The sequence below is a fragment of the Euleptes europaea genome, chromosome 18 (assembly GCF_029931775.1).
Source record: "Euleptes europaea isolate rEulEur1 chromosome 18, rEulEur1.hap1, whole genome shotgun sequence".
NCBI classification, from domain to species: Eukaryota; Metazoa; Chordata; class Lepidosauria; order Squamata; family Sphaerodactylidae; genus Euleptes; species Euleptes europaea.
The window spans coordinates 40,220,257-40,247,612 of NC_079329.1; the positions used below are offsets into that span (position 1 = coordinate 40,220,257).

The following is a 27,356-nucleotide window of genomic DNA, read 5'->3' on the forward strand; positions in this document are numbered from 1 at the left end:
AGGGGCTGAAGAATGTCATTCTGCCTGCCACTGTTTTCACAAGTCTAACACCACAAGAGGGACAGAAAGGTTAGGGAGGAAAGTTCGTGGGAAGCTGCAGCATCTCAGTTAGTTGGCACCTCCTTCCAGCTTTCCTGAAGACCAGAAAAGGAAAAAAGTAAACCTCCAGGAGTCTAGCAGGACTCATCCAGACACAGGGGGCCAAGACCCTTTCCAGGGCTGTCCTGAGAGCCAGAAGAGCTGGTCTCGGGGACAGCTGCAACGCACATTCAAGGGGCCGAGGGGGCCGAGGCGGCAAACTCCAGACTGCCAGTGCATTGATCAGCTACGCTGTTGCAGGATTTGCAAACCAAATCCGGCTGGGCGGAGAGCTTGAGCAGGCCTGTCTGCCCCCTACCAGACATCTTGGGAACGCCCATGGCATTAGGGATGGGCAGACAAGCACAGCAGCCAAGAAGAAAACTACTGTAGAACTCTGGAAAAGACTAACATGGCTTCAAAACATTTGAGTGGGGAAGGATTGGGGGGGGGGGGGAGAGAGAACCTTACAGAGCTATTAAAATTTGCATGGCCGGACTGGTCACTAGGTAGGGTGCAGACAGCCAGGAGAAATGAGAAGGGCACTCCTTGTTTTCCAAGGGAAGAGTGCCATGGCTGGAGCAAAGGATCACATACATCAGCTCTTTGTAGCACTTGACTCAATGCTGCTCTTGATGAGGGTCAAGGGATCAACCCCCGGGCAGGGAGTGTTCCTCCAAGCTGCTACAGAGCACAGTCACGGCTGTTGGCATCAGGGTAAGAACTGCTCAGAACAGGCTGCCCACTCATCCCTTTCTCACCCAAGCAGGAAGAAAACCTCTGCCTTGTGCCTTCTGGATATCAGAGATGGGTGCAAACCCCAAGACAAAAACAAAAACCAGCCAGAGAGAGCTAGGAGAGAGTTTCTTTAGACTTAACTAAAAGTGTGCCAAGGACTGTTTCCAGCCAGCTTCCCCATCTCAACAGTCACATAACAAATCAAGGCAAAGACTGTCTTGAGCCTACTGAACAGTTTATAAGTTCAGAGTGTCGACATGCTCAGTAGAGGGTTTCTGCATTGCTGCTTCGGGGCCGCTTGATCTTTTCAATGTTCTTCAGGATCATGTCATGCAGAGTCACCTAGTGAAAGAGGGAAGAGAGAGAGAGAGAGATGGGTCTCCTCCTCTCACTCAGACGAGAACTAGGCTTGCCAGACCACTGACCCTTGCAGAGGACAGAGTGCTTTGGTTTCCCAAAGAACAGCCAGTGCATCAGAAAGGAGGAGGAGTAACTGGGCCACAAGCAAGCCAGTGAAATCCTCGTGTAGCTTTCCTGAGTAACGCCAAGAGGACTCTAAGAGGCCGGAGCTCTCTTTAAGATCTCTGCCCATTTTTTAGGGACCTGCAATGCCCAGTTTTTCAATTATGAACCATGACTGTTAAACAACTGGCAGAGCAGCCAACATCTGAAGGGTAGGTGATCTGGAGGGATTACGGCTGCCGAGCCACACTGTCCACCTGCCCATTCCTCAGCTCCACAAGAGCAAGGCCACCATCAGCCTCTGCGCTGTCAGAAACTAAACCCACTCCTGCTTCGGCTCATCACTTCAGCAAGTTTCACATCAACCACACAATATGCTGCTACTCACCTGCCTGCGACAAGGAGGACTTAGCCTTGAGAAAGATACCCCACCCTGACTCTCTCATCAAGATCTTACAGCATCTGTCCCTGGTGAGCAAACAAATGGCACCAGCTGCCCCAACGTCTTCTTCCCCCCAGATCAAAAGAGAAACATAGGCGGCTTCCAAAGTAAAGAGCAATATGGCATCCAATATCTTTCCTGACCCCTGGTACAGTCAGGCAGGCACAGCACAGGAGGCCGAGACCACTCTCTGCTTCCTTTCCCAGATGGAGGCAGGGACAAAGAGGGGGACAGCCCCCAAACAAGTCGGGGAGGTGTTATGAAAAGACTGGCTTACATATTGATTTCTCAGTTCCGATATAATGAGCCGCAGGCTGATGTATTCCTTTTCATCCATCTCAGTCACCGTGCGGCGATAATCTTCCTACAGAAACACAATTAGCCAGAAATGCTTTGCCACCATCAAGCACTAAACACTATGACTGAGCAGCATTTGGCTCATCTTCCAGCCAAGAGTCACCTGCAAACATGCCATCTTTTTGGCATCTCCTGCCTGCCCACCCCCCACCAAACCTTAACAGTTCAGAACCAAGCAGAAACAGAAGATCCAAGATGGAGGCTCTCAGATGCTGTTCTAAGCATTGCTTAGATCAGGGGTGTGAAACATAAGGATCTGGCCCATTGAGATTTTATCTGGCCCACGAGCCAGCCAGGCCAGCCCCCTCCCCTCCTCGCTCCTGATCTGAGCTGGGCTGGCCAGTGCATGGTGGGCTCACCAGCCGAGGCAGCAACACCCCCTCTCCTGATCTGGACTGGCCAGTCTGCTGTGGGCTCACCAGCCACCACCCCCAGTCCTGATGTAGGCTGGAGAGTCTGCTGCAGGGGCACCAGCTGAGAGTCTGCTGCAGGGGCACCAGCCACACACGCAGTGTTGATCTGGGCTGGCCAGTCCGCTGTGGGCTTACCCATCGGGGCCGCCACCCCCCAGCCCCAATCTGGACTGATGAGTCTGCTGCAGCCTTGCCAGCCGAGGCAGCCACTCCCCCCCAGCCCCGAGGTGTCAATTAGCAGACTGTTAAATAAAAGGAAATACTGTAAAGAGTGTTATTTTTTTTAAGCGGGTTTGTATTTTAAATAAAAACTAAAGTAAAAATAATATAATCAATTGGCTTTGCTTGTGTCTTCTATAAAGTTTGTATCTCTGTTCCCTGGCATTCACTTTTATGGTACTCATGGCCTGGCCTTATCAAGTGACATTTATGTCATATCCAGCCCTCGTACCAAATGAGTTCGACACCCCTGGCCTAATATTATCATTGCGCTTCATGCTGTTAATTATATTTGCAGGGCCTCTTAGTGGCTATAACATTCAGAAGTGTTATGATGCCCAGAGAACCTGAGCTCTGCACTTACCACATGGGGGTATTTTGCAATCTTGGAGACCAGCTTTGCCCGTGTGATGTAGTATCTGAAATGAAAGTAGAGGCTGGTTCAAAGGGGGTCCAGAGTGGTGCGTGTCTGTTCAAGGAAAGCCAGTCTTGGAAGCAGCTCGAAGGACACCTCCTCAGAAAAGGGCTCACCTAGAGATCTGGTCCAGGTAGGAGGCTGCCTCACTCTCCACTGTACGGAGTTCAGCCACAGTCTCTTCCTGCAAGGGTGGGAGCAAGCAAGGCAAATATTAAGAGAAGAACCTCCAGGCTCACTTGTGCCTGGACATACCCCACAACCCAGCAACTGGGTAGGCCATTCAATTCAGCCATCTGCCGAGTCTCCACCTTGGCACAAGGACATCTGAGCCAAGATTGCTAGATATAGGTCTGCAGCACAGCCTCACTACAACACTTTCCAAGAACTGAAAGACCACATCCAGGACACAGGACAATGCCAGGGATGCTGCTTCCTAAGGGGCAAGCAAGCTCCGTAGCAGCTATCGCTAGACCCTGCCCAGAACTGTGCAGCACCCTACAAGGGCCCTCTTCCCTTGTCACACGTGCGAGAGGAACCGAGAGCTCCAAAGCCCCGGCTTACACAAGAGCCCGGCAAAGGGGCCTCCAGTTACTCAGGCCCAAGTGGCTGATTTACCTGAATTGAAACGCCAAAGTTGTTGCCATCCTCTATCCTGGGAATCAGCAGCTGTACCCACATTTTGACCTGCAGGGCAGATGAGGTTAAAGAAAAAAGGTCGTGCCTTATAGGATAACCAAGCAGGTAAGGCCGCTGTGCAAGCAAGCTTATGGAGACGACCCCAAAGCCAGGGAGGTCAGGGAAGGCTGAGAGGGGCTGGCTTCCAAACACTCAGAAAACTCCACAGCTGAACAGTGGCTTCCAGCTTCCACACCTGATGCTGGCCTAGTTCCTCACTGACAAGATAAACTCACTCCAGAGGCTGTATGGGGGGGGCACCTGAAACTAAGGGTGGGGTACAAATGAATGGATGCCCCCCCATTCAAAACATTCCCTCCATATTAAAGGCAAAAAAGATGTCAAAGAGAAGGGTTCAAGCCTAGCCTTCTTTCTGATACACCCATTTCCTATGTGGAGGGATTTTCTTGGGTATGAAGCAGCATCCATTCATGCAAATCTCATCCTGCAGTCTGAGGTGGCACAGGCCAGACGTCGGCTGCTCACCTCCGTGACAACCAGTCCCCTTTGCCTGCTGAAACACAGTGATCTGTCAAAGTCTGCTGTAGTAAGATAAGGGTTCTTACAAGGACAGGCCCAAAAACGGAGTAAAGGAAGCAGTTTATGTCTCAAAAGCTGATGTGTATGATTCAGTACTTTGTTCAATCTGGGCAAACAGTGTAGCGCAGGGGTTAGAAGTGTGGGATTGGGACATGGGAACCCCGGGTTCTGATCCCCACTTGGCCATGATGCTCACTAGGAGGCCTTTGGTCCCAGGCTAGCCTACTTTGCAGAGCTGGTAAGATAAAAAAAAAATTGAGAAGAGAGAACCCCCATATACGGGCCTCAGCTCTCTGAGGAAGGGTGGGATTAAAAACAAATTAAGTAAACAGGGAGCAGACGAAAAAGCATGCGTGGCTGCATCCCCTTGGTGAAAAGGGGCATGCCAGGCCAAGCACACTGGCAAGTGAGTATCAAAGCAGAATGTGGCCAACCAGCACTCACTGTGTTGCACTTTTCAATCAACAGCCGGATCTCAGGTTTCACCTTCTCAATTATGTCCACAAGCTGCTGGTTGCTCTTCAGCATCCCATTAGGCATGACAAAGACTTTGGTACCTGGTGCCACAATAAGAGACAAGCCACTTATCCTGGGAAGGAGACTGGGGCAGGCCATCCCTCTAGAGAAGCGCCTGCAAGAAAACCATTCTGAGCAGAGTTACGCTCTTCTAAGTCCACTAACTTCAGAAGACTCAGAAGGTTGCAGTTCTGCTTTGGGTGGTACTGCGAGACTCTCCTTCACCACCCTGCTGAGGCCTCTCCCCCCAGCCCTCCGGAGCTCGTCTAGCCCAAGTTTCCAGAACAATCATGCTCAGATTTCCCCACTAGGAGTCTTGTCTCTTTACAAGGAGAAATGCTGGCACATACAGCTTGTCACCCTACAGTACTTCACGGGTTTGAAAAGATGCCCCTGCCACACACCCTCCTTTACCCTCCCCCATTATAGAAGCAGAAGCTCTACTGTGGAAAGTTTGATCACCCTGGTAATAATATTACTGGCTCACAATATAATACCCCAAGAGCGAGTTTCAAAAGTTTGTGTGAGTTCTTTACTCAAAATTTTGTCTGTGAGTTCTTTTTTGTTCATCTCAAGCCTAATGGCTTTCTGCTCAAGTCTGGAAGCCCAAAGGACGATTTTTCTTTTTAAAAAAAATGAATATCTGACTCTCTGAAAGGATGGAGGACTGAAAATATGAGCCAAAACCCCAAATGATGCATTTCATTGGGAGAAACCAACATCACTTTCACATTCTTCTATTTCAGTTATGTGCAGGACTCAGGAACAAATCTTACTGCCGTCCAGTCCCATCCTTTGGCAGGGGTAGGATGAACTGAAGCATCAAATACTCACAGTCCTTTGGCACCAGCCTCAAATATTTCAGACCCTGGGCTTTCCAAAACCTGGTCTACCTTTTGGGATCCTCATTCCAACATGTCAGGTTTCACAAGACAGAATTCAATCCAGTAAATCAAGAGACCAGAGGCACCCTGGAGAAAGAAGCCAGCTTGGAAGCTTACCCTGGAAAGTCTCTTCACAGTCCTCCAGCTTTCTCTTTTTCATATTGGGCTGAAAGAAATGCAAGTGGGAAATGTTATTCATGCATTGTGCACACATCATCAGGAGTCAGAGACAAGGAAAGACCCTGGAGCAGCAACTGTCTGCTCTCCATTTCAAGGCGGGCTTCCCGGGCCCTCCAGAACCTGCTCTGATCTGATACTGCACCTGGCAAGCAATCTTACCCCATCCAGTCCATCATGGCTATTTGTGAGCAGAATTGGGTCAGGAACAGGAAGGTTCATGTCTGAGTGGATTTGGGTTAGATCCTGAATGTTCAGAATGGGATCCTAAGAAAGAAAGAAAAAAGACCAAGAAGAGGCTGAGGTGCTGCTCAAAATCTACAGAAGTTCCTCAAACAGAAGCAAACTCAGCACCACATCAAATGCAGTGAACAGCAGAAACCATTCTAAAGACAAAGTACTGTCCAGTGAGGGGCAACTGGTCCTTACCTTGAGGAAAGCATCGAGTTCTAAAAGCTTCTTTGGAAAAAAATTTGCTACTAGATCCTCAGCCTGGAGAAAGAACAGACAGACATAATGCATAAAGTACCACAACAGATTTTCGATTGGGCACCCCTGAAATGAGTCCAAGAAATGGACCAGCACCAGCCAGGAGAAATCTCTTCAAGAGCAAGAGAATGGAGCCACTCTCCTGGACTGGCTGATGCTCTGAGATTCAAAGGCTTTCCAAGAAGATTTTCATTAGGCTTCAACAGAAACGTTCACGTTCTTGGTAATCTTAAGCATTAGCTCAAGGTGGCAGAAATGTGTGAAACACTTACTTCACCTGTGATCCGCTCCCTGAAAGAGTCGACCTGCAGGAGAGAAGAGTAGCAGTAGCTCAGGACAACAGAGCCAATCTGAATCAATACAGAAACTGAGATGCATGCAGAAGATGATAAGCAGTTGTGCAATTCTTTGACCACCACAGAACTAAGCAAACAGGAATTGTATTACTCCAAGTCACAAATCATGCAAAGCTAGAAAGAAATTTTGAATGTATACGGTTAGTCAATTGCAAATTGACTTTGCTTACGTATTTATGTCACTGTTATCCCACCCTTCTTCCAAGTACCTTAGGGTGGCATACATAGTTCTCCCTCCACCATTTTAGCATCACAATAACCCTGTGAAGTATATAAGTCTGGGACAGCATTATCAGATCCAAAGCCACTCACTGAGCTTCACAGCAAAGTCTTGAACCTGGGTCGCCCCAGCCTAGTTCAACATATTCTAGCCACAATAACCACACTACACCAACCCTTGATGATCTTGACTATTGGCCCCTGAAGCACCACAGGGCTGAACAAATCTGTACTATCTGGTTACTGTATCTACAAGTTTAATGCTGCAACCTAGAGACTCTCTAATTGCTTTTTTGTGTGTTTGTTTTCATTTTCAGTGTTTCAACCCACTTATCTTGCCTGACCTTGTAAGTGAATTGAGTGGGGATCCTATTAAAAATCCGGAGGCCAGGCTTAGATTGCAAGGAACTGCATATAAAGACTGCGCCTATATTAGCCAGAACTCTGAAATGTGCAAGGGCACTTAATTATAAAACACAACTACAGAATTGTCTGAGCCACTGAATCATTCAGGAAAGAGGAAGCATTACGGTGCACTCAGAGCCCAAGGATCCATCCCTTCAGGGGGGTGAACTAAGTCCCCATTTCCTGCCTCCCATCATGACAGACTTTGTCTGCACTTTATGACAGCAACAGAAACATTCAACTACTTCTCAGACCTGACATCGTATGTACAAAAGGCACGTGTTGCCCACATGTGGACTTCAGGCACAAAAACCTCCCGAGGTCTAACCTGTTAAACTCACAGGGTGAGTAGCTGATGAAGAACTTAAGTCTGCAGAAGGCTCCCCCATTGGGAGAAAGCACTGGCATGCCCTTATGAGTAAGAAATGCAGACCATGAAATCTTGGACAGGAACCAGGAGATAATGTATAATTGGTTCTTGTAGGTTATCCGGGCTGTGTAACCGTGGTCTTGGAATTTTCTTTCCTGACGTTTCGCCAGCAACTGTGGCAGGCATCTTCAGAGTAGTAACACTCTGAAGATGCCTGCCACAGTTGCTGGCGAAACGTCAGGAAAGAAAATTCCAAGACCACGGTTACACAGCCCGGATAACCTACAAGAACCAATGAACTCTGACCGTGAAAGCCTTCAACAATAGATAATGTATAAGTTTATTAATTTCCTCATAGCCTATTCTGGTATTCATGGTATTTAATGTTACAAAAAGTGACAGGCACACACAAGTATTACGAACATCAAGATAGTTTGTATATTTATACCTCCACTTTTCTTCCCAATGGAAATCCAAAGTGGTTTACAACATCTTGTTGAAACGGGGCAGGTAAGGTATGAAAAGCTAATGGACGGCATCAAAATAAGTAAATGAAATTCCTTTGATAATTCCAAAGAAGCAGCAATGTTATTCTGTCACAACAAAATAAAGCAGAAGTCCAGTGGCAACTTAGCTATGCTTCGAGGGTCTTTGGAGCTCTAACCTGACCTGGATGGCCCAGGCTAGCCCAATCTCATCAGATCTCGCAAGCTAAGCAGGGTCGACCCTGGCAAGTATTTGGATGGGAGACCACCAAGGCACAACAGGGTTGCGACGTGGAGGCCGGAATTGGCAAACCCAATGTCTCTTGCGTTGAAAGCCCTACCGGGTCGCCATAAGTAAGCTGTGACTTGACGGCAAGGCAGCTTCTTTGGGTTGGTAAACATGGCTAACGTGAAAGCGGCCTGCTTATACAAAAAACGGTCGGTTCTGCTAAATACTCGGCCGCATAAACCGGTGGGGGGGGGGCTTCGGCTGGGCTCTGCAATGAAAGGCCGCAGCAGCCATAACGCGCTGCGTTTCCGCGCAGGCCTCTACCGTCCGCCGACACGCAGCAGCCCCGGGCGCCAGGAAGCCGGGCAGGGGGCTTCGAGGGGCGACTGCCGCCCACCCGCCACGGCCATCAGCCGGGGCTCCTTCGCACCCCTTCCCCTCAGCCGCAGCCGCCCTCCTGGGCGTGGGCGGCCTGGCTCCGGCCGGGCAGAGAGGGGCGCCGAGCGCACCTGCTGCTGCCGCCTCGGCTGCGGCCCGGCACTCTGCACGCGCCCGGGGGCCTCCGCCCGCCCGCCGGCCGGCCCCTCCCGTACCTTGAGCTTCACTTCCGGGTCCACCTTGAGGAGGGAGGCCATGGCGGAGCGGGGGGTGCGGGGTCCGCGGCTGGGTCCGACTCTCTCCGTCCCTCGCGCACGACCACCCCACCGAGCCGCCGGCTTGGCTGTCGCCGGAAGTGACGACATAACGCCCCGCCGCCTGCCTCCGCCAGCCAATGGCTGAAGTACCTGCGCTCAACGTGACTTCTCCCGCGGGCGGCCCTGCGCCCGGGAAGCCGCTTCCGGCCGGCGCGGAGGGGAAGCCGCGGCCCTCCCCGGCCGCCGCCCCTCGTGAGCAGCGCCGCGCCAGCCGGGCCCTTCCCCTCCTGTCCCCTGCCCGGCCGCGCCGCCGGCCAGCCGGCCAGCCGGGCCCTCCCGCCCCTTGAGGACCAGGGGGTCGCCGGGGCCGGAGACGCGGCCCTCGGAGCGCGTGGCGCGGGGGGGGCTGCCTGCCCGCCCGCCCGCCCCTGAGGGAAACGGCGGCGGCGTCCGGCCCGGCCAATGCCCAGGACGCGCTGGGATGCTCCGCTCCGAAAAGGGGCCTCGCTGAACTACGCTGAGTAAAGCCGGGCGGCCGCCAGAGGCCCGTGCCGAGGAGGCCGAGTCGCGTGGTTGTCATGGCGACCGCGTGGGCGGCGGCCATTTTCCCCCTGTCCTCCCTGTGACGGAGCTTGCCTTTGCCCCGGAAGAGAACGCTTCCCCGCAGGCGCGACCGGCACTTCGGAGGAGTTGAGCGCCGTAGCCCGCAGGAGGCGCTTCCGGTAGCTCCCGAGGCCGCGCTTCGCCCCTGAGCGAGGGGACGGCGGCCTCCGGCGTGTCGATGTGAGGCGCGCGCGCGTTCCTTCTCCCGCCCCGGCCCCATTTCGCGGGGGGGGGGCTGCCGGGGGCCGGGCCGGAGGAGGCCCCCCTGGCGGCGGCGCCTGTGACTGAGGGAGGGTCGGGGGTGGGCGGGCTGAAGCTCGCGCAGAACAGCCCTGCGGGGTAGGCCGCGCATCCGCAGCCGGAGTGTGAAAGGCCCGGAAAATTAACCCCCGGAAGTCGCCCTTCGTGTCCGGCTCTAGACTCTCAGTCTCTATGGTTCGGGCCCGGAAAAGGGGGGGAGGCGGCGCGGGGGGGGGGGTCAGCGCGGTCGGTCGAGCGGCGCAGAGCCGGAGGCTCCCCGGCTGGGCCCTGTCGCGCGGGGGCCCGCTTTCCCCTCCGTCCGCCGGTCCTCCTGGAAGCCCAGGAGGTTAGTGCAGAAGCAGCTGCCGGCTCCCACCCACCCACCCACCCACCCAAAGGTGCTAAGCCCCCGCACCGCCTCTAAGCAAACTGGGCTGGGCAGCGACCTCTGCGGAGCCTGAATGGGTTGCGAAAGAAATGGAGGTCAGGCCCCTTTCTGGGATCGTTGTTTTCTGTTCTCTCAGGCATGGAAGGGTCGAAGTCACCCACCTGCACCATGCAGGTCAGCTTCGTTTGCCAGCGCTGCAGCCAGCCCCTGAAGCTGGACACTTCTTTTAAGGTCCTCGACAAAGTCACCATCCAAGAGCTGACAGGTAAAGAGGTGCTGGAGAAAGCTGCCATGAGCCATGGTAGACAGAGGCGGTTTCCCACTAGAGTAGGGATCCCGAGGGCACGGAGGGCAGGGTTTCCAGGAATTATTATTGGCAGGGATCGCTAGGCCTGAGCTGCAGAGCCTGCCACTCATATGCAAGTAGTAGTTCAAAAAGTGTATCAGTGCAAGTGCAGAATGCTCTTCTGCCACTACCAGACCCCGCACACAGAGCAAGGCTTTAGTAACCACTGTCTTCTGTTTAGCTCCTCTGCTTACTGCTGTTCCAGCTAAACCAGGGGATGCACAAGACGAAGATACAGCTTTGACAGAGGTAAAGAGCCTGGCTTGTAGGATGAAAATAAGCAACCTTGTCATTAGTCACTCTTTCACTCTTTGGGAACGTAGCTGGCTGGGCGGTTGTGACACCTAGGTATGTGCAGCTGCTGGGTGGGGTGGTAAAATTGGGCTGATATAGGTAATGCGTTTACCTGCAAGATTGTGCGTTAGAAGCAAGCAGTTTGACGTCTGTAGGGTGAGCACCGTAACTAGGTGTCATGCTGAATTTCTTTCTCAGGAAGCCTTTGTTGAAAACCGCCAGGATGGTGTGTCCCGAAGATTCATTCCTCCTGCCAGGTATTTACTGCCATTGTGTTTTTACCATAAATATTTATTTTCAAATGTTGCAAACCCTTCCGTTGCCTCACCTGTGAAATAGCCAAGCATGAAATTGGAGGGGAAGGGGGTTAGGACTGGGTTTTTGTTGTTGTTGTGGATACATTCATACATTGAACTGTGAAGTAGGGTTGGGATCTGCAGGATCCAACTAGTGACAAAGTATATAAGCATCTGTATTCTAATCCCTGCTTGTGGGACTTTAAAATGTGTGCTTTCAAGTATTGGCCTAAATTTTAAGCTGGTTCCTTATGTACTTATTAGCTGCAGACTGTTGGCCTGCACCTGGGGAGGTAACTTGGGTTTGGGCCTATAGTTGAAAGGAAGCAAAAACTATTGAGTCTGACTCTTGAGCTATGAGCCCAACTGATCTATCAGTCCTGACCATGGTATGCCTCCAGAGGAGAGGTGTGGTGCAACACTTGCTTACAGACAGCTGTTCCAGATTCTTCAAGTAAGCAAGCCAGTATGCACATGCACATTGATGTGGAAAGCCCAGGGGCTGTATAACTGAAACCCTTGGGGTAGAAGAGCTGATGTTGTCTTGGTAAAGTCCCAAGTAATGCTCAAGAGTGGGCAGGACTACCTAAAGTTAAGCCTCCGTGGTCTATCAGGTACAATTATGTGGTGGGGAAGATTTAGGCATTGCTCATGAGATATAGGAGGTAAACTGCTGCTTGCTCATTTCTCTCTTTTGGTACCCTTTTTAAGTTTAGGACCAGCAGGCGGCCAAGTGGGGCACAAGAGTGAGCTGCTCTGATCTCAGGCTTTGGTAATTGTGTGTGGGAGTGTGGATCGATTCTCTTGTGTTTTCCAGGATGATGTCAACAGAGAGCGCCAACAGCTTTACTCTGATCGGAGAGGCCTCTGATGGAGGCACCATGGAGAACCTCAGCAGAAGACTCAAGGCAAGCGGACTCTTAATCTATATTTTTATTTATTACTCAGTTTGTACCCTGCCCTCCCTGGCACCATTGGGCTCAGGGCAGCTTCTAAGAAGAGATGTAGTACAATACCAAAGACTATTATATGTCTTAGTTAATAGTAATTAACAGTAATTAAAATGCCCAGCAAAACTTAAAACTCAACCCTCTCTCAGTGACCGGCTCCTAGGGAATGTCTTTGCCAGATGTTCGTCAAACAGGCCATTCACCTCCAAGGATCACCGGCTCAAGCCAGAGGAGACACTGACAACGGGGGTGGAAGAAGAACAGGGAAAAGGGAGGGGAAAGAGAGAAGGACAAAGAAAGGCAATCCAGTCCATATAGCCGTTGCTGCCTTCAACCATATGCCTGGCAGAACATCTCCGCCTTACATTCCCTGCGAAACTGAGTTACATCCAGGGCACGGGTCTCATTAGACAGCATTCTTCCAGGCTGGATCCAGAGCTGAAAAGGCCCTGGCTGAGGACAGCCATGTGGTTTTAGGACCAGGGACAACCAGCAAGTTGTTCTGAGCCAAGCGCAATGCTCTCTGGGGGGCATAACGGGAGAGACAGTCCCACATATACACTGGTTCCAGACCATTCAGGGCTTTAATGGTGAGTACCAAAAACTTGAATCTGATCCAGTACTCAATTGGGAGCCAGTGCAGCTGGCGAAGCACAGTTGTATGTGTGCTCTTAGAGGGGTCCCCATAAGGACCTGCGCTGCTGTATTCTGCACCAGTTGAAGTTTCCAGAGCAGCCCCGTGTAAAGTGGGTTTCAACCATCCTTCAGCAGCAAGCAACTAATAGTAGTCTCTGTTTCTCAATGTATTCCTTTAAAAAATCTCCTTGTCAGTAATAAAAATTTGGGGAAAGTCCAGTTTCCGGACCCCAAAATGGGCACACAGCATAAGTGCAAGACATCTTTGAGGCCAACAAAGCTGGCTCTGATATAACGAGGCTATTATGAGGCAGCTATAATGAGGCATCTCCGAGCCAGCATTACTCAGCAACTAGGCAGATAGGGATAGAGTCCTACCATAAATGCTGTTAAGGAAGAATCCAAAAACAACGAACACGAATGTTAGAAGTCCTTACAAATTCTAAACAGCCAGGAGTTGCTCAGACAGCGTTACAAAAGGAGTAGCAAGAATTAAAAGCAAAGTTGTTGGCCAGCTGTCTATTGGCAGATACAGCTGGGTGTCATCAGCATACGGATGGCAACCCAGACCAAAGCTCCTGACAAGCTGGGCGAGGGGACACATAGATGTGAAAAAGCATTGGGGAGAGGATTGCTCCCTGTGGGACTCCGCATACCTGAGGGTGTCGCATCAAGATCCTCCCCCCCAAACATCACACTCTGCCCCCAACCTTGAAGGAATGAGATCAGCCATCGAAGGGCAGACCCACGTTCTCCTATGTTGGCGGGGCAGTGGGCCAATAGATCGTGATTGACTGTGTTGAATGTTGCTGTGAGAGCTACAGCACCAGTAGCGCCGACCCACCCTGATCCAGCTGCCTACGGAGCTCATCCGTGAGGGCGACTAGTACCGTCTCCGTCCCATGGCCAGACTGGAAAGGTTCTAGGCCGATGTTTCCTCCAGGAAAGTCTGCAACTGTTCAACCACTGCTCACTCAACTACCTTACCTAGAAATGGAAGATTCGAAACCAGGCAGTAGTTGGCTAGTTCCAAAGGATCTAGGGATGGTTCTTAAGGAGCAGCGTCTCCACTGCCTCCTTCAACATTCCCAGGAAGACCCCCGAACTCAGGGACAGATTGACAATGGCTTCCAGGGAAGCTTGTACCCCTCTTGCACTGGCTTTTACCAACCAAGGAGGCAAGTGGTTGGCCTCACAGCTGACAGAACCCTGCCTACAACGGTCTAAGAGAGCTGTCAAAATGGATGTAAAATAGGACCCGAAGGCTATGGGGCCTTTAGTTCACTCACAGCATTAACATTCGCGAGGAGATCAAGCAGTGGAGCAACAAGACTTTATCCGCAAAACTTGCAAAAACCTCACAGCTAATGGCCGAATATTTTTTAGAGTCCCAAGGTAGGGATGAGAGAGATCTAATTACCCTAAATAATTGTGCCGGACAAGAGCTTGTGCAGACAATGGAGACCGCAAAGTATGCTTTCTTTGCGGCCTTCACTGCCATCTCATAACCAGCCTATAAGATGTTCTTGAAGCATCGTCGCAAGTACAACGCCAAACTTGCTCCAGCCTTCTAAACATCCGCCTCTTGGCCCTCAGCTCCAATGTACACCAAGGAGCCACTTTGGAGTGGGGGCGAAGAGGGTGTTGGGGTACGACCTTGTTGATGGCTTCCAAAAGATAGCTGTTCCAGTCTTCCGACAGCACATCTAACATATCGCCAGGAAGTATCAATCCTGCCGAGCGTTCTGGAAACCAATGGATCATAAGACTCCGCAGGTGAGCATAAATCCACTCATTGCCTATGCAGAGGAGAGTTGGTAGGTCCAGACAGGCCCTCAGATCTGAACATGTAATGGCACCCTGTCCATAGAGATCGGAACAATATTCACCCCCCATCACGAAGATCAAGTCTAGCGTGTGGCCTGCTCGGTGTGTGGGACCTGATACAACCTAGGAAAGTCATAGTGCAGCCATGGGTGCTACTAGGTCCAAAGTCTGAGTGGTGTAGGCAGCATCTACATGTACATTGAAGTCCCTCAAGGCTTTCAGCCTGGGGTACCTCAAGGCCCAGTCTGCCACCACCTCCATCAGGTTCGGCAGTGTATGGCCTGTTTTTCAGAGAAACCTTGGGGTTACTGGAGTGTATGGAAATATAACATTCAGCTACCTAGAGTTCTGTTTTGCATCAAGTCCAAACTGGCATAATGGTTTTGTTGTGTGGGAGTTTTCTCTCATGGTCATAATCCGTGGAAATTCTTTTCCGTCTATTCCTTGCAAGAACAGTTGCTGTTTCTCCCCAGGTTACAGGTGACCTGTTTGACATCATGTCTGGGCAGACGGATGTGGATCATCCTCTCTGTGAAGAATGCACCGACACGCTTCTGGACCAGCTGGACACGCAGCTCAACATCACAGAGAACGAATGTCAGAACTACAAGTATGTGAGGGTCAAACTGAATGTGCTAGAAATTGTAGTTATTAAAAGCAAATTACGTGGATTCATATCAGGGCAGAGTGGGGGAGGAGAGAGGTGGTTTGATCTTTCCACCTCTTTGTAGTGCTGCTGCTAGCTATTTAAAAACAACAAATTGGAACACCTGACAGGGATTAACCCCCTTCCTTGTGGCTGCAGTTTGAATCAGGGCCATGTGCAGCTTAAAGCCTTCGATTGTGAATCTCCCTCCATCTCCATCTGTTTTGAGCTTGAGAGCCAAGTTCAGGCGCACTGCAAGGGAGCCAGCCTAGGGCAGAGAAGAGTAGAGAAGCTTTCCTGGAACACATTTCCCCTTCAAGATAGCAGCATGTGGGTATTCTATGGGTCTGTCATCATGCTGTGTAAATGCAAAATCTTAGCTTCTGTTTTAGAATTAAAAGCACATTTATACCTGTGATGACTGGCACATTTATACCCGTGATGACTGGAGAGACAGAGGTAAATGAAATGAGAAACTGCTGCCTAAGATTCAGTGCTCTGGGGCTGGGTGTCAGGACCTACAGTAGCTCCTTGCCCCTCTTCAAAAATTTTGCATGGGGGTTTTCCATGCAGGCGATGCCTAGAAATTCTGGAGCAGATGAATGAGGATGACAAGGAGAAGCTGCAGCTGGAACTGAAGGAACTTGCTCTTGAGGAGGAGAGGTTGATAGAGGAGCTGGAGGAAGTTGAGCAGAAGCGCAGAACGATGGCTGAAGCCTTTGAGAAGGTCAGGGCTGAGGCAGAGCGGCTGGATCAAGAGGAAGTGGAGTGAGTGCCAAGCTCTTGCTAAATCTTGTATCTTGTGATTCCCTGGCTGAATCTGTCCTGAAGCTCTTGATGGTCTCCTCTTTTCTTTGGCTGCTGCCCTTCTCTCGTCTGGCTTTCTCCCCTCAGCCCACAATTCCTAAACTTAAACACATCTTACTTTATTTTCTCATTCTTTGCATAGGCTCCCTGTATCTCACATTTAAGACTCTCCCCAACTACATATCTAATAAACATTTCCCTTCATCCTTTCCCATTAAGATACTGGCCCTCTCTTGCACGTCATGTGGTCTCCACATAGATCATCCTCACTATATCTGAAAGTAAAGTGGTAGGACTCAGTGCATGCAACCAAAGAGCCACCATGGGGTCACCCGCAAGCCAGATAGGGGGTATGGACACATTCCCTCAAGCCCCCCAGGTATGCAGAAAAACATGCCTTTATAAAGTAAGCAAAAAAAAAAAGGGGAGGGAAAGAATCAAGAATGGCCTGATGAGTGAATCTGTTCCAGGGTGCATGGAATGGGGAAAAGGAATTGAGAATCAGTTAATGCAAACGAGGAAGGGGAATCTGAGAATCCTAAAGAGACAGGGCTGGGGTGGGGAAATCCTTGTGGGCTCCCAGCGTGTATATTCTCTTAAGTGTCTGACTTTCCCTCTACAGGCTAGGACCCTAGGCACAAGAAATAGGGAGATCTCTGTACGCCAAGAGAAACTCACTGGTGTGCAGAAAAATGTTTTTTCCCAACACTCCCGTCTCCCAAAAAGGGAAAGACAATAGCAAAAAGAGAGTTCTGTACCTGCCCATTCCTCACTCTGCTGGCTGACAGGCAGAGTGGAAGCACAAGCTGCTGGTCAGCCTCCACAGGCTTGTAGAGGGCTGGATTGGGGTTCTGAAGGCCCCTATAGAGGGGAGGGTGGAGGGGAGATGAACAAGGTGCCCTCCCCCCGAAACAGTGCTACGGGGCTAATGCTCTGGGCTGGCAGGTGGCTGGATTTGGGGCTCTTGAGGCTCTACAGCATGGATCCAACCCTGTGGGGGAGGGAAGAATACTGGGGATTGAAGCTCTGTAAAGTTGCTGAATCTCTATTTAGAAGGCTTATAGAGAGATTTCACCCCAGGGCTGCTCTTGGGGTGGGGAAATGAGGAGGAGGTTCCCTGCCTTCTCCTCTTTTGATGTTGTCCCTTTAATGCTTGTAAACTGAGGGCCAGGATCTGAGAAGACCACTGCCATCACGATCCAACGACGTGTGCTTCACTGGGAGTCAGCTCCATAACTCAAAAAGCCAGAGAACTTTCTAATCTGTAGCTCCTTGTTGTGGGCCCTGACTTGTTATTTATAAAAAAAGTTTCAGGGATTAGCCCGTTGTATTGTCTTTTGTCTGTGGGAGAAGAATTATCTCCTTCATCTGCTGATTCCTTCGTCCAGATCTTATTCTTGTCTCTCCTTTGAGATTTTCGTCTCAGGCCCTGCTGTTGCTATATCAGGGAACAGCCGGAAGCAGGGCCTTTTCAGTCATGGCCTGGCATTGGATTGTCTTTCTGGCACTGGCTAAAGACATTCTCCGAGGCTTTTAGACAAGTGTGTCTCCTCTTTCTTGTGTCTTTATTTAAATAAGCCATTTTTTTCTGACATAGTTGGGACTCAAGGCGGGTAATAACACAAAATACTGTACAAAAGTCTAAAGTTGTAGTAGTCTAAATTAATTAAAGCACATAATTAGAAGAAGAAGAGTTGGTTTTTATATGCCAGCTTTCTCTGCCACTTAAGGAAGAATCAAACTGACTTACAATCACCTTCCCTTTCCCACCCCACAGCAGACACCCTGTGAGGTAGGTGGGGCTGAGAGCTCTAAGAGAGCTGTGACTAGCCCACGTTTACCCAGCTGGCTTTATGTGCAGGAGTGGGGAAACAAATCCATTTCACCAGATTAGCATCTGCCACTCATGTGGAGGAATGGGGAATCAAACATGGTTCTCCAGATTAGAGTCCACCGCTCTTAACCACTACACCACTCTGGCTGTCTATTAAAATGGACTCCACATCTATAGTCTTCAAGCTTGCCCCCTAAGGTCTTTTAAATAGCTCTTTTTTACATTTTGGCTGAAAGCCCTACACCTGCCTCACCCCTTTTGCGGGGAGAGGCTCTCCAGCAGCAAGGCAGCAACAGAACCATCCTAAGTCTGTAGTGGATCATACTCACAGCTAGGAGACCTTCTTGTGAGAATCATATCAAGTATGTAGGCCCAGGTCATAAAGGTTTTAATGCTGCTTACCTTTAAAGTACAAGCATCTTATATTGGACTCTGAAGCAGATAGGCAGACTGAAGAGACTTCTGGAATGGTGTATTGCAGCTCCTACAGGCAGCTTCCAACAACAGGCTGCTGTATTTTGCGCCAGCTGAATCATCTTCAAGGGAAGCCCCATGTTGTTTGTGGTAACTTAGAGGGTTACCATGGCATGGCTCAGCATGGTCAGATCAGATGTCTGCCAAAATGGAGAAGACTTCTGAACTAAATGCCGCAAGGGAAAGAGCATTTTTGCTATAGTATATTTTCTTTTCTTCCCCACAGGAATCCTGGATCTAAAAGGAGTTTGGTGATACTAACATAATTGATTCAAGCATAAGCGTTAACGAACACAGCTACCTTTCTAGATCTAATAGGTATTTTGAGTTTTTAGCCAAGTCCTTTAATTACAGTTGTGCCCCCATTCAATGCAGGCATAATGAAGTTATCCATCAGCACCACTTGCTTCTTACTTTCCTTCAGCAGATTCGGTTGTGGGGATCTGGGCTTGGATTTCAAGCCCACTTTTTATCACGGCTGCTGAATTGCAGCTTTTAATGATTTTCTCCCACCACCCCCAAGATGAGAGAGGGCTTGTTTGACTATATCCTGGCTCAGATGCAGGTGGTCTCAATGTATTTATTTTGTACAGTATTTTGGGGAAAGGTGGTATCTCATACCCAGGATGAGTAATCTTGTCTCCCTGATGCTTCCTGGAGGTACCAGAAGGAGTACAGCGAGTTTAAGCGGCAGCAGCTGGAACTGGACGATGAACTGAAAAGTGTCGATAATCAAATGCGCTATGCCCAAATGCAGCTGGACAAGCTGAAGAAAACCAACGTGTTTAATGCCACCTTCCATATCTGGTAAGTCCTGGCTGGACTTGGGGGTATGCAGGGAGGACATCCACAGTGCAACCAAGTTGTGCTCCCCCAGTGGGGGATTCATCAGATTTGTAGCACACGAGGAATCCTCCGAAGAGCTCTGCTTCTGGCTGGCTCCCTTCCCTAGCTCAGCCTTACAACTTCTTCTTTTTTGGGGGGGGGGTCCATTTTTACAACTTCTTTTTTGGGGGGGGGTCCATTTCTGAAATTTTATCACATCCACTGCCAAGTGGGGCAACGGGAGACTGGTGCTCACATCAGCTACCCTTCTGCCAAACAGCCCTTTCCAAGGGGCCTCTTTCTCCTGCAGCCGAAGAGCCATGGGTTACTCAGCCTTGTGTGCAAGCCCTTAGACTAACGCATGGCCTCATTCCTAGCACTCTTTTCACAAACCATTTCAGTGGTAGTTGGAAACCAAACCAAACTTGTGTCTGCCTTGGAGCAGGCGCTTTCTGTTTTAAAGCCACTTCATTAAGCCAAAAAGAATTGGTAGTGCGGGTGAGTATTCTGGGTTGGAGTAGGCAGATGTGGTTGCAATAGCCAGATGCTCTGCAGGTAGAACAGATATTGTTTTGGGAAGCAGGATCTGTTGTAGAGACTGTTCTACAAAGCTTTAAGAGGTTCAGTTTGGCTCTGAGATGTTTTGGGAAACTGTCAGGAGGAGGATGGCTGATGGCTCCTTCTTGCGCAGGCACAGCGGGCAGTTTGGCACCATAAACAACTTCCGCCTGGGCCGCCTCCCCAGCGTCCCCGTGGAATGGAATGAGATCAACGCAGCCTGGGGCCAGACTGTCTTGCTTCTCCATGCTCTGGCCAATAAAATGGGCCTAAACTTTCAGAGGTAGGTGAGGGGACAAAAGCTGTCTCTTCTTGGCCACTGGGCCATTCAGGCAGGAAGACTTAACCAGCTTCACCCAATTTCTTCCAGGTACCGCCTCATCCCATATGGAAACCACTCTTATTTGGAGTCCCTCACAGACAAATCCAAGGTAAGAAGTTTGATTTCCTTACCAAGATCTTGCTGATATTTTTGAAACGGCCTCAGGCTTTGAGAAGGCTCCAGGAAAAGGGAGGGTTTTTGTAAGACAGTTGCCCTTTGTGTGTTCTTGCAGGCGGTTGAAAGACTTCAAAATACGAACTCAGAAAATCTAAGCCAGGAACATACTTTCACGTAATCTGTTTAGGATTAAGGTGAAGATTGCTCAGAAAAAATAAACTAATGGAAGTTCTCTTGTCCCAGATTCAAGGCTCTCCATTTTTCAATCGGTGCTCTTTGCAAGAGAGACATTTTTGGGTTGGCTCCTGCCAGCTTTTTCCTTTGCCTACTCCTAACTACAGTCCCACCTGGTTTAGCTTTTTCAAATGCAGGTCCCATGCTACCCTGCCAAGCCATTTTGAATGGTCAAAACTCTGCCTACTTTTTCAGTCGCAACGAAGCTGGTTGGATCCCAACCCTCTTTCTCTCTTCAAGAGCCTAAAAAGACAAGCGTCTCTAAGTTCTTAGGGCATCTGGAGAACAATGTGTTTTTTGTTTCTGGCATCGATGTTTGTGTCTTCAAGGAATTGCCCCTTTACTGTTCAGGCGGCTTGCGATTTTTTTGGGACAACAAATTCGACCACGCCATGGTAGCGTTCCTGGATTGTGTGCAGCAGTTCAAAGAGGAGGTGGAAAAGGGCGAGACACGCTTCTGTTTGCCTTACAGGTAATACAAAAAAGGCTCATTGCTTCAAGGTAAATACAGAGTCCTTTTCTCAGCGGTAAATGGAACACTGATAGAATCAGGATAAAAATATGTGAATCACATAGGCATAATTAAAGGATATTGTTGCTACAGGTTGTTTTCGAGAGCTTTTGGCAAGTGACTTCCAAAGAAGCCACATCTTCCATTCAAATATTGTCGAGCTTTAACTCTGATATCCAGTAGTGGAAGTGACACATTCAGAGGTAGCACGGATCTGTGATCAAGAGCCCATGCTGGTCCTTGATAGGCAGCAACTGTTGCCATTTCGCTTTCCCTGCAAGTTGCTTTGTGAGCACCGAAATGTGCCATGTTGGAAACCCTTCTTGTTGAAAGGATTCAACAAAATACTGATTGGTGTTTGGAGAGGTGTGCAGAGAGGAATGACCACTTGGGTTCAGGAGTTGGTAAATCCCTCATTGAAAGGGAGTCATAAGAACATAAGAAAGGCCATGCTGGATCAGACCAAAGACCATCAAGTCCAGCAGTCTGTTCACACAGTGGCCAATCAGGTGCCTCTAGGAAGCCCACAAACAAGACAACTGCAGCAGCATTCTCCTGCCTGCTTTCCACAGCACCTAATATAATAGGCATGCTCCTCTGATCCTGGAGAGAATAGAGATGCATCATGACTAGTTACTGCTGCTGTCTTGAAGAAGGCATCCGTGAAGCTGCTCTTTAAGAAACTCTTCTTGGACCTGGGCAGCCGGCTGCAAGATGAGGTTGCACCTGTGCTTCTGTTCGGCACTGGAACAGTCTCATGGAGGAGGACCTAAGTTAGGATCAAGAGTGGGGCAGGTGGTGACCTTGTTGGCTTTTCTGAGCCTTCTGCCTGAGTATGTGGTCAGAGGCTTCCCTACAGGGCAGGTCCCAGGGTGATAGTGGGGAGGACTCTCATTCATCACTGTGAGCCTTCAGGGTGTTCTTCGGAGTTCCGTTCTCTCCCACATGCTTTTGCGACATTTACATGAAACCCCTGGATGAGGAACTTCAGAGATTTGGAGTGAGCCGCCATCCGCCTGCTGATGACCTCCAGCTCTTCCTCCTTTTCATTGGAGCCAGAAGAGGGGAGGGAATGGAACTGCTGAGCAGGTGCCTTGAATCGAGAATTGACTGGATGAGGGCTCGTCTGAAGGGCTCAGTGGCTTTGAGAAGTGGCATTCATCTCAGCTTTGGTGGCATCACTGGCTCCTTTAAAGAGAGCTTTCTTGGGATACAGAGGCCGTGCTGTGAGATCTGATGCTTCATTTGGATGCTCGGATAGCATCACATTTGCTAGACAGAGAACCCTGCTACTGTTATTCTTGCTCTTATAATGTCTGGGTTAAGCTACAGTAATGTATTATACATGGGGCTATCCTTCAGGATGAGGAAGGTGCTAACATATCTTTCAGGCCTCTGGTAAAAACTTCATATTGCAAGGTTTTTAGTGGTTTAAAGGAAAGGGCCCATGACTCAGTGGCAGAGCATTTCCTTTGCATACAGAAGGTCCCAGGTTCAATCCCTGGCATCTCCAGTTAAAAGGATCAGGTAGGAGGTGATGTGAAGAGCCATTGGAGAGCCATTTGCCAGTCAAGATAGATAAATTGACCTTGACAGATCAACTGTCTCAGTTATCATGCCACTTCATGACAGAGAGCTGGTGCCTGGGTGGATAGGGAATACTGGCTTGAGTGGCAGCTTTGTGTGTTCACCAATGAGGAGGCTGTGACTCGGTCAGTGATTTACATGTGTGTGTGTAATGCTTGTAAAAGAGATATAAAGCAGAATAGCCAGGGGAGTATCGGCTCAGTGGCCAAACACGCAGGAGGTCCCAGGTGAGATCCCTGGTATTTCCGGTTAAAACTATTAATTAGCAGGTGACGGCAGAGACTTCTGCCTTGGCCCCCAGGGAGCTGCTGCCAATCAGAGTAGAGAGTACTGATCTTGCTAGACCAAGGTCTGACTCAGTCTAAGACTCATAATGAACCTGTTTTTGGCTCTCTTAGCCTGGGGATCTGTAAGTAGCTAAGAAGTTTTTACATTCATAGAGTCATAGAGTTGGAAGGGGCCATACAGGCCCTGCTCAATGCAGGATCAGCCTAGAGCATCCCTGACAAGTGCTGTCCAGCCTCTGCTTAAAGACTGCCAGTGAGGGGGAGCTCACCACCTTCCTAGGTATCTGATTCCACTGTCAAACAACACTAAAAAACAGGAACAGCTCCCTGCCCACCTCTAAGTGACAGCCCTTCAAATACTTAGAACAACCCTCTCCTCACATACAGTGCCACTCGGCCTCCTCTTTAACCTTTTTGATTTTTCTTGAACAAACGTATTAATCCACTACTATATTCCAGGCATGGGAATCATCCCACCGAGTGTGTGTGTGTAGTGTCGTCAAGTCACAGTTACCAAGCTGCCTTCCCTCCCCCAAGTTTTTGTAATGCCTACTAAATCATATACCTCTCTCTGCATTAGAAACTCAAGCTCTTTCTTCTTATTGCACAAGCTTTAGGCATTGGTACATAGGCACCTGAAGCCCCACAGCTTTGGCTGCATTTGACCTGGCCTTCTCAGGTGGGCCTCTCTTGTTCTCCTTCACTGGAATCCCTGTTGGTTGTCTCCTTCCCCTTGTGGTCTCAGTTTAACGCCCTCCTGATGAGTCTCCCCAGGCTCCTGCCAAATGCATTCTTCCCTGACCTTGATAGGTGAAGTCCATCACGTGCTAGTAGGCCATCTTCCAGAAAACATAGCCCGGGGTCCCAGTATCCAAATTGCTCCTGCCGGCACCACCAATGCAGCTGGTGGTTGACCTCCATTATCTTCTGTCCCTGTGGCATTCCTCTGACAGGCAGGATCAAAGAGAATATTACCTGTGCCCTCATTCCCTTCAGCTACCTCCCACGAACTTCATAGTCAGCCTTAATACGTGTGATGGTGTTCATGGCCATGTTGTTCGTTCCCACGTGGACCATCACAAATGGGTAATGATCTGTAGGGCTGATCAGTTTGGGCATCTGGTCGGCAGTATTTTTAATCTTTGCCCCTGGCAAGCAACTCACCTCTTGGGCTAGGGGTCAGGACTAGACACATGACATTCCACACCCCTCAGCAGAGAGTCACTAATGACCAACGCTTTCCTTTTCCTCCCACTGCCATTTCTTCACACCCCCATGCCCTCCTCACTCTGTCTTTTGCATCCTTGTGGTTCTTCCTCTGCCAGTGTTTCCATCTCTGTCTCCACTGCAAAGGCCTGGAATCAATTCCTGAGGTTCTTGTAGGTTATCCGGGCTGTGTGACCGTGGTCTTGGTATTTTCTTTCCTGATGTTTCGCCAGCAGCTGTGGCAGGCATCTTCAGAGGAGTAACACTGAAGGACAGTGTCTCTCAGTGTCAAGTGTGTAGGAAGAGTAATATATAGTCAGAAAGGGGTGGGTTTGAGCTGAATCATTGTCCTGGAAAAAGTATCAAAGGTAATGTGCTAATCATTGTCCTGCAAGTATCAAGATAATGTGCTAATGAGGGTGTGGTATGTTAATATGGAACCATTGTATCCTGAAGTGATCTGTTAATGTGTGAAATCCAAAGCTAATCTGCATGGCTATTGTGGACTGTAGTCTACAGGTGAAGCAGTTTTTGTGTGCAGTTCTGGTGGCCTCACTTCAAAAAGGATGTGGACAGAATGGAGCAGGTGCAGAGGAGAGCGACGAGGATGGTCAGGGGCCTGGAGGCCAAGCCCTGCGAGGAAAGGCTGAGGGACTTGGGAATGTTCAGTCTGGAGAAGAGGAGGTTGAGGGGGGACAGGATGGCTCTGAGTATTTGAAGGGCTGTCACTTAGAGGAGGGCAGGGAGCTGTTCCTCTTGGCAGCAGAGGATAGGACTCACAATAATGGGTTTAAATTGCAGGCAGAAAGGTACTGGCTGGATATTAGGGAAAAATTTTTACAGTGAGTTGTTCGGCTATGGAATCAGCTACCTAGGGAGGTGGTGAGCTCCCTTTAAGCAAAGGCTGGACAAGCACTTGTCAGGGATGCTCTAGGCTGATCCTGCATTAACCAGGGGGTTGGACTAGATGGCCTGTATGGCCCTTTCTAACTCTTATGATTTTTCCTCCAGGCTCTGAATCTTTTCTAAGAGCCCTGTCAGCTTACACTTTTGACAAGTGAAGTCCATCTTGACCTCAGGGAGGAAAACAAACATGGTGCACTCCCTGCAGGGGACTGGAAATGGGCCTTTAACATTCATAGTCACCTTCCAAGTCACCTTCCTTCACTCTAGAATTTCCTTTGGGTGTTGATGTAACCTGGAACTTATGGGCCTGACCCAGCGTCTACCGAAGCCAAAAGTGGTAACACATATGTGTGTAAAGTGCCATCTAGTCACAGCTGACTACGGCAACCAGATAGTTTTCAAGGTAAGAGACATTCAGAGGCAGTTTGCCTTCCTCTGCATAACAACCCTGGAATTCAGTGGTGGTCTCCCTACCAAATACTAACCAGGGCCTATCCTGCTTAGTTTCCGAGATGTAATGAGATTGAGCTAGCCTGGGCTATCCAGGTCAGGGCTGGTAGCACATATAGGTTCCCCATGATATTCTGATGGGTAAACTGGACAAGACTCTAGGATAGTTAGTTGGATACGGAACTGGTTGGAGAACCACACTCAAAGAGTAGTTGTCAATGGCATTTCATCTGAATGGAGAGAGGTGTCCAGTGGGGTGCCACAGGGCTCAATTCTGGGCCTGGTACTTTTCAATATTTTTATAAATGATCTGGATGAGGGACTATTCATTAAATTTGCAGATGACACCCAATTGGGAGGAGCAGCAAACACACCAGAACATAGAGATAGAATCCAATGAGATCTGAACTCTGGAAAAATGGGTGGATGTGAACAAGATGCAATTCAACAAGGATAAGTGCTGAGTTCTACATCTGGGTAACAAAAATTAGGAACTGCAGAGGAAAAAGCATACTGGGTGAGGGAACACACTTCTAGGTAGCAGTGTGTATGGACAAGATCTTGGGGTACGGGTGGACTGTAAGTTAAATATGAGCAGCCAGTGTGATGCAGCGACAAAAAAGGTTAATGTGATCTTGGGATGTATCAACAGAGGCATAGCATCCAAATTGCCAGATGTCATACTTCCGCTGTGCACTGTATTGGTCAAGCTGTACCTGGAGTATTGTGTGCAATTCTGGAGCCTCACTTCAAAAAGGATGCAGACAGAATGGAGCGGGTGCAAAGGAGGGTGACGATGATGATCAGGGGCCTGGAGACCAAGCCCTGCGAGGAAAGGCTGAGGGACTTGGGAATGTTTAGTCTGGAGGAGACATGATTGTTCTCTTTAAGTATGTGAAATGCTGTCACTTAGAGGAGGGCAGGGAGCTGTTCTTGTTGGCAGCAGAGGATAAGACTCGCAGTAATGGGTTTAAATTATGGGTAAAAGGCCACTGGCTGGATAGTAGGAAAATTTTTTTTGCAGTAAGAGTAGTTCAGTGGTATTGTCTGCCTAGGGAGGTGGTGAGCTTCCCTCTCTGGTAGTCTTCAAGCCGTGGCTGGACAAATGCTTGTCAGGAATGTTTTAGGTTGATCTTGCATTGAGCAAGGGGTTAGACTAGATGGTCTCTATGGATATTTTGTGGGGCATTGATTTTAATTCTCCCTATAACCATGAAGCTTCCTCTAGTTGAGTCCCTCTTTTAATTAGGAGTGTAGGAAAGATGAGCTGGTGTGGCTTATTCTACTCACCAAGCTACCACGAAGTGGCATTTTGCTTTGTCGGTAAGCCTTGTGAATCTAAATGGGAAGGAGATGGTGCTTGCACTTGGGAGTTTTGGAGCCTGACCCAGTCTGTGTTTCTCCATTGCAGAATGGATGTAGAGAAGGGCAAGATCGAAGACACGGGCGGGAGTGGCGGCTCGTACTCCATTAAGACGCAGTTTAACTCCGAGGAGCAGTGGACAAAAGCCCTCAAGTTCATGCTGACCAACCTGAAGTGGGGCCTGGCCTGGGTCTCCTCCCAGTTCTACAATAAATGACCGAGAGTGAAGCGGGGGAAGCGGACCTGCAGGTTGTTTTGAGGCTGGTAAAAGACTGTCCTGTAACCTCACCACACCCCGACTACATAACCAAAAAAACCTGTTAAGGCATTTTAAAATCGGCTGCATTGTCTCTGCGGCTCAGCAGCAGGAAGGCTGCTGGGGCCAGAAGAGGGGATGGAGCCCTTTCTGAGAAGCCCTGGCACACAGCTGTGGCCTAATGAGTGCTGGCAGTCTGGTCACTGCACAGAAGTGCACAAGCAAACACAAAAATAAAACCCAGTTTGTAACCTGGAGGATTGCAACATGTTTATTCAGCACATAC

At 49.5% G+C, this 27,356-nt stretch overlaps 2 protein-coding genes across 2 annotated transcripts; one reads left to right on the forward strand and one right to left on the reverse strand.

Moving 5' to 3' along the window:
• Positions 1 to 1,034: 1,034 nt before the first annotated feature.
• Positions 1,035 to 9,226, reverse strand: PSME3 (proteasome activator subunit 3). The gene is made up of 11 exons (XM_056863306.1): positions 9,066 to 9,226; positions 6,681 to 6,713; positions 6,349 to 6,411; positions 6,082 to 6,186; positions 5,860 to 5,908; positions 4,787 to 4,899; positions 3,743 to 3,811; positions 3,241 to 3,308; positions 3,074 to 3,128; positions 1,998 to 2,084; positions 1,035 to 1,158 (listed from the first exon to the last, which is right to left on the reverse strand). The coding sequence occupies exons 1-11, from the start codon at positions 9,213 to 9,215 to the stop codon at positions 1,078 to 1,080; spliced, it is 873 nt and encodes a 290-aa protein (XP_056719284.1). The 5' UTR covers positions 9,216 to 9,226; the 3' UTR covers positions 1,035 to 1,077.
• A 1,250-nt stretch (positions 9,227 to 10,476) lies between these two features.
• On the forward strand, positions 10,477 to 27,048 carry BECN1 (beclin 1). The gene is made up of 11 exons (XM_056863183.1): positions 10,477 to 10,603; positions 10,866 to 10,933; positions 11,177 to 11,235; positions 12,092 to 12,182; positions 15,161 to 15,297; positions 15,907 to 16,101; positions 19,109 to 19,255; positions 19,965 to 20,114; positions 20,202 to 20,262; positions 20,834 to 20,976; positions 26,863 to 27,048. The coding sequence occupies exons 1-11, from the start codon at positions 10,477 to 10,479 to the stop codon at positions 27,029 to 27,031; spliced, it is 1,347 nt and encodes a 448-aa protein (XP_056719161.1). The 3' UTR covers positions 27,032 to 27,048.
• Positions 27,049 to 27,356: the final 308 nt, after the last annotated feature.

Excerpts from the sequence above, each read along its gene's own strand:
- PSME3 (XM_056863306.1), bottom strand. The coding sequence starts at position 9,215 with ATGTCGTCACTTCCGGCGACAGCCAAGCCGGCGGCTCGGTGGGGTGGT. Across the intron at positions 5,909-6,081 it reads GCCATGATGGACTGGATGGG|CCCAATATGAAAAAGAGAAA; the intron begins GTAAGATTGCTT and ends CATTTCTTTCAG. Across the intron at positions 3,129-3,240 it reads TACCTGGACCAGATCTCTAG|ATACTACATCACACGGGCAA; the intron begins GTGAGCCCTTTT and ends CTTTCATTTCAG.
- BECN1 (XM_056863183.1), top strand. The coding sequence starts at position 10,477 with ATGGAAGGGTCGAAGTCACCCACCTGCACCATGCAGGTCAGCTTCGTT. Across the intron at positions 10,604-10,865 it reads CACCATCCAAGAGCTGACAG|CTCCTCTGCTTACTGCTGTT; the intron begins GTAAAGAGGTGC and ends TCTTCTGTTTAG. Across the intron at positions 20,977-26,862 it reads CGCTTCTGTTTGCCTTACAG|AATGGATGTAGAGAAGGGCA; the intron begins GTAATACAAAAA and ends TCTCCATTGCAG.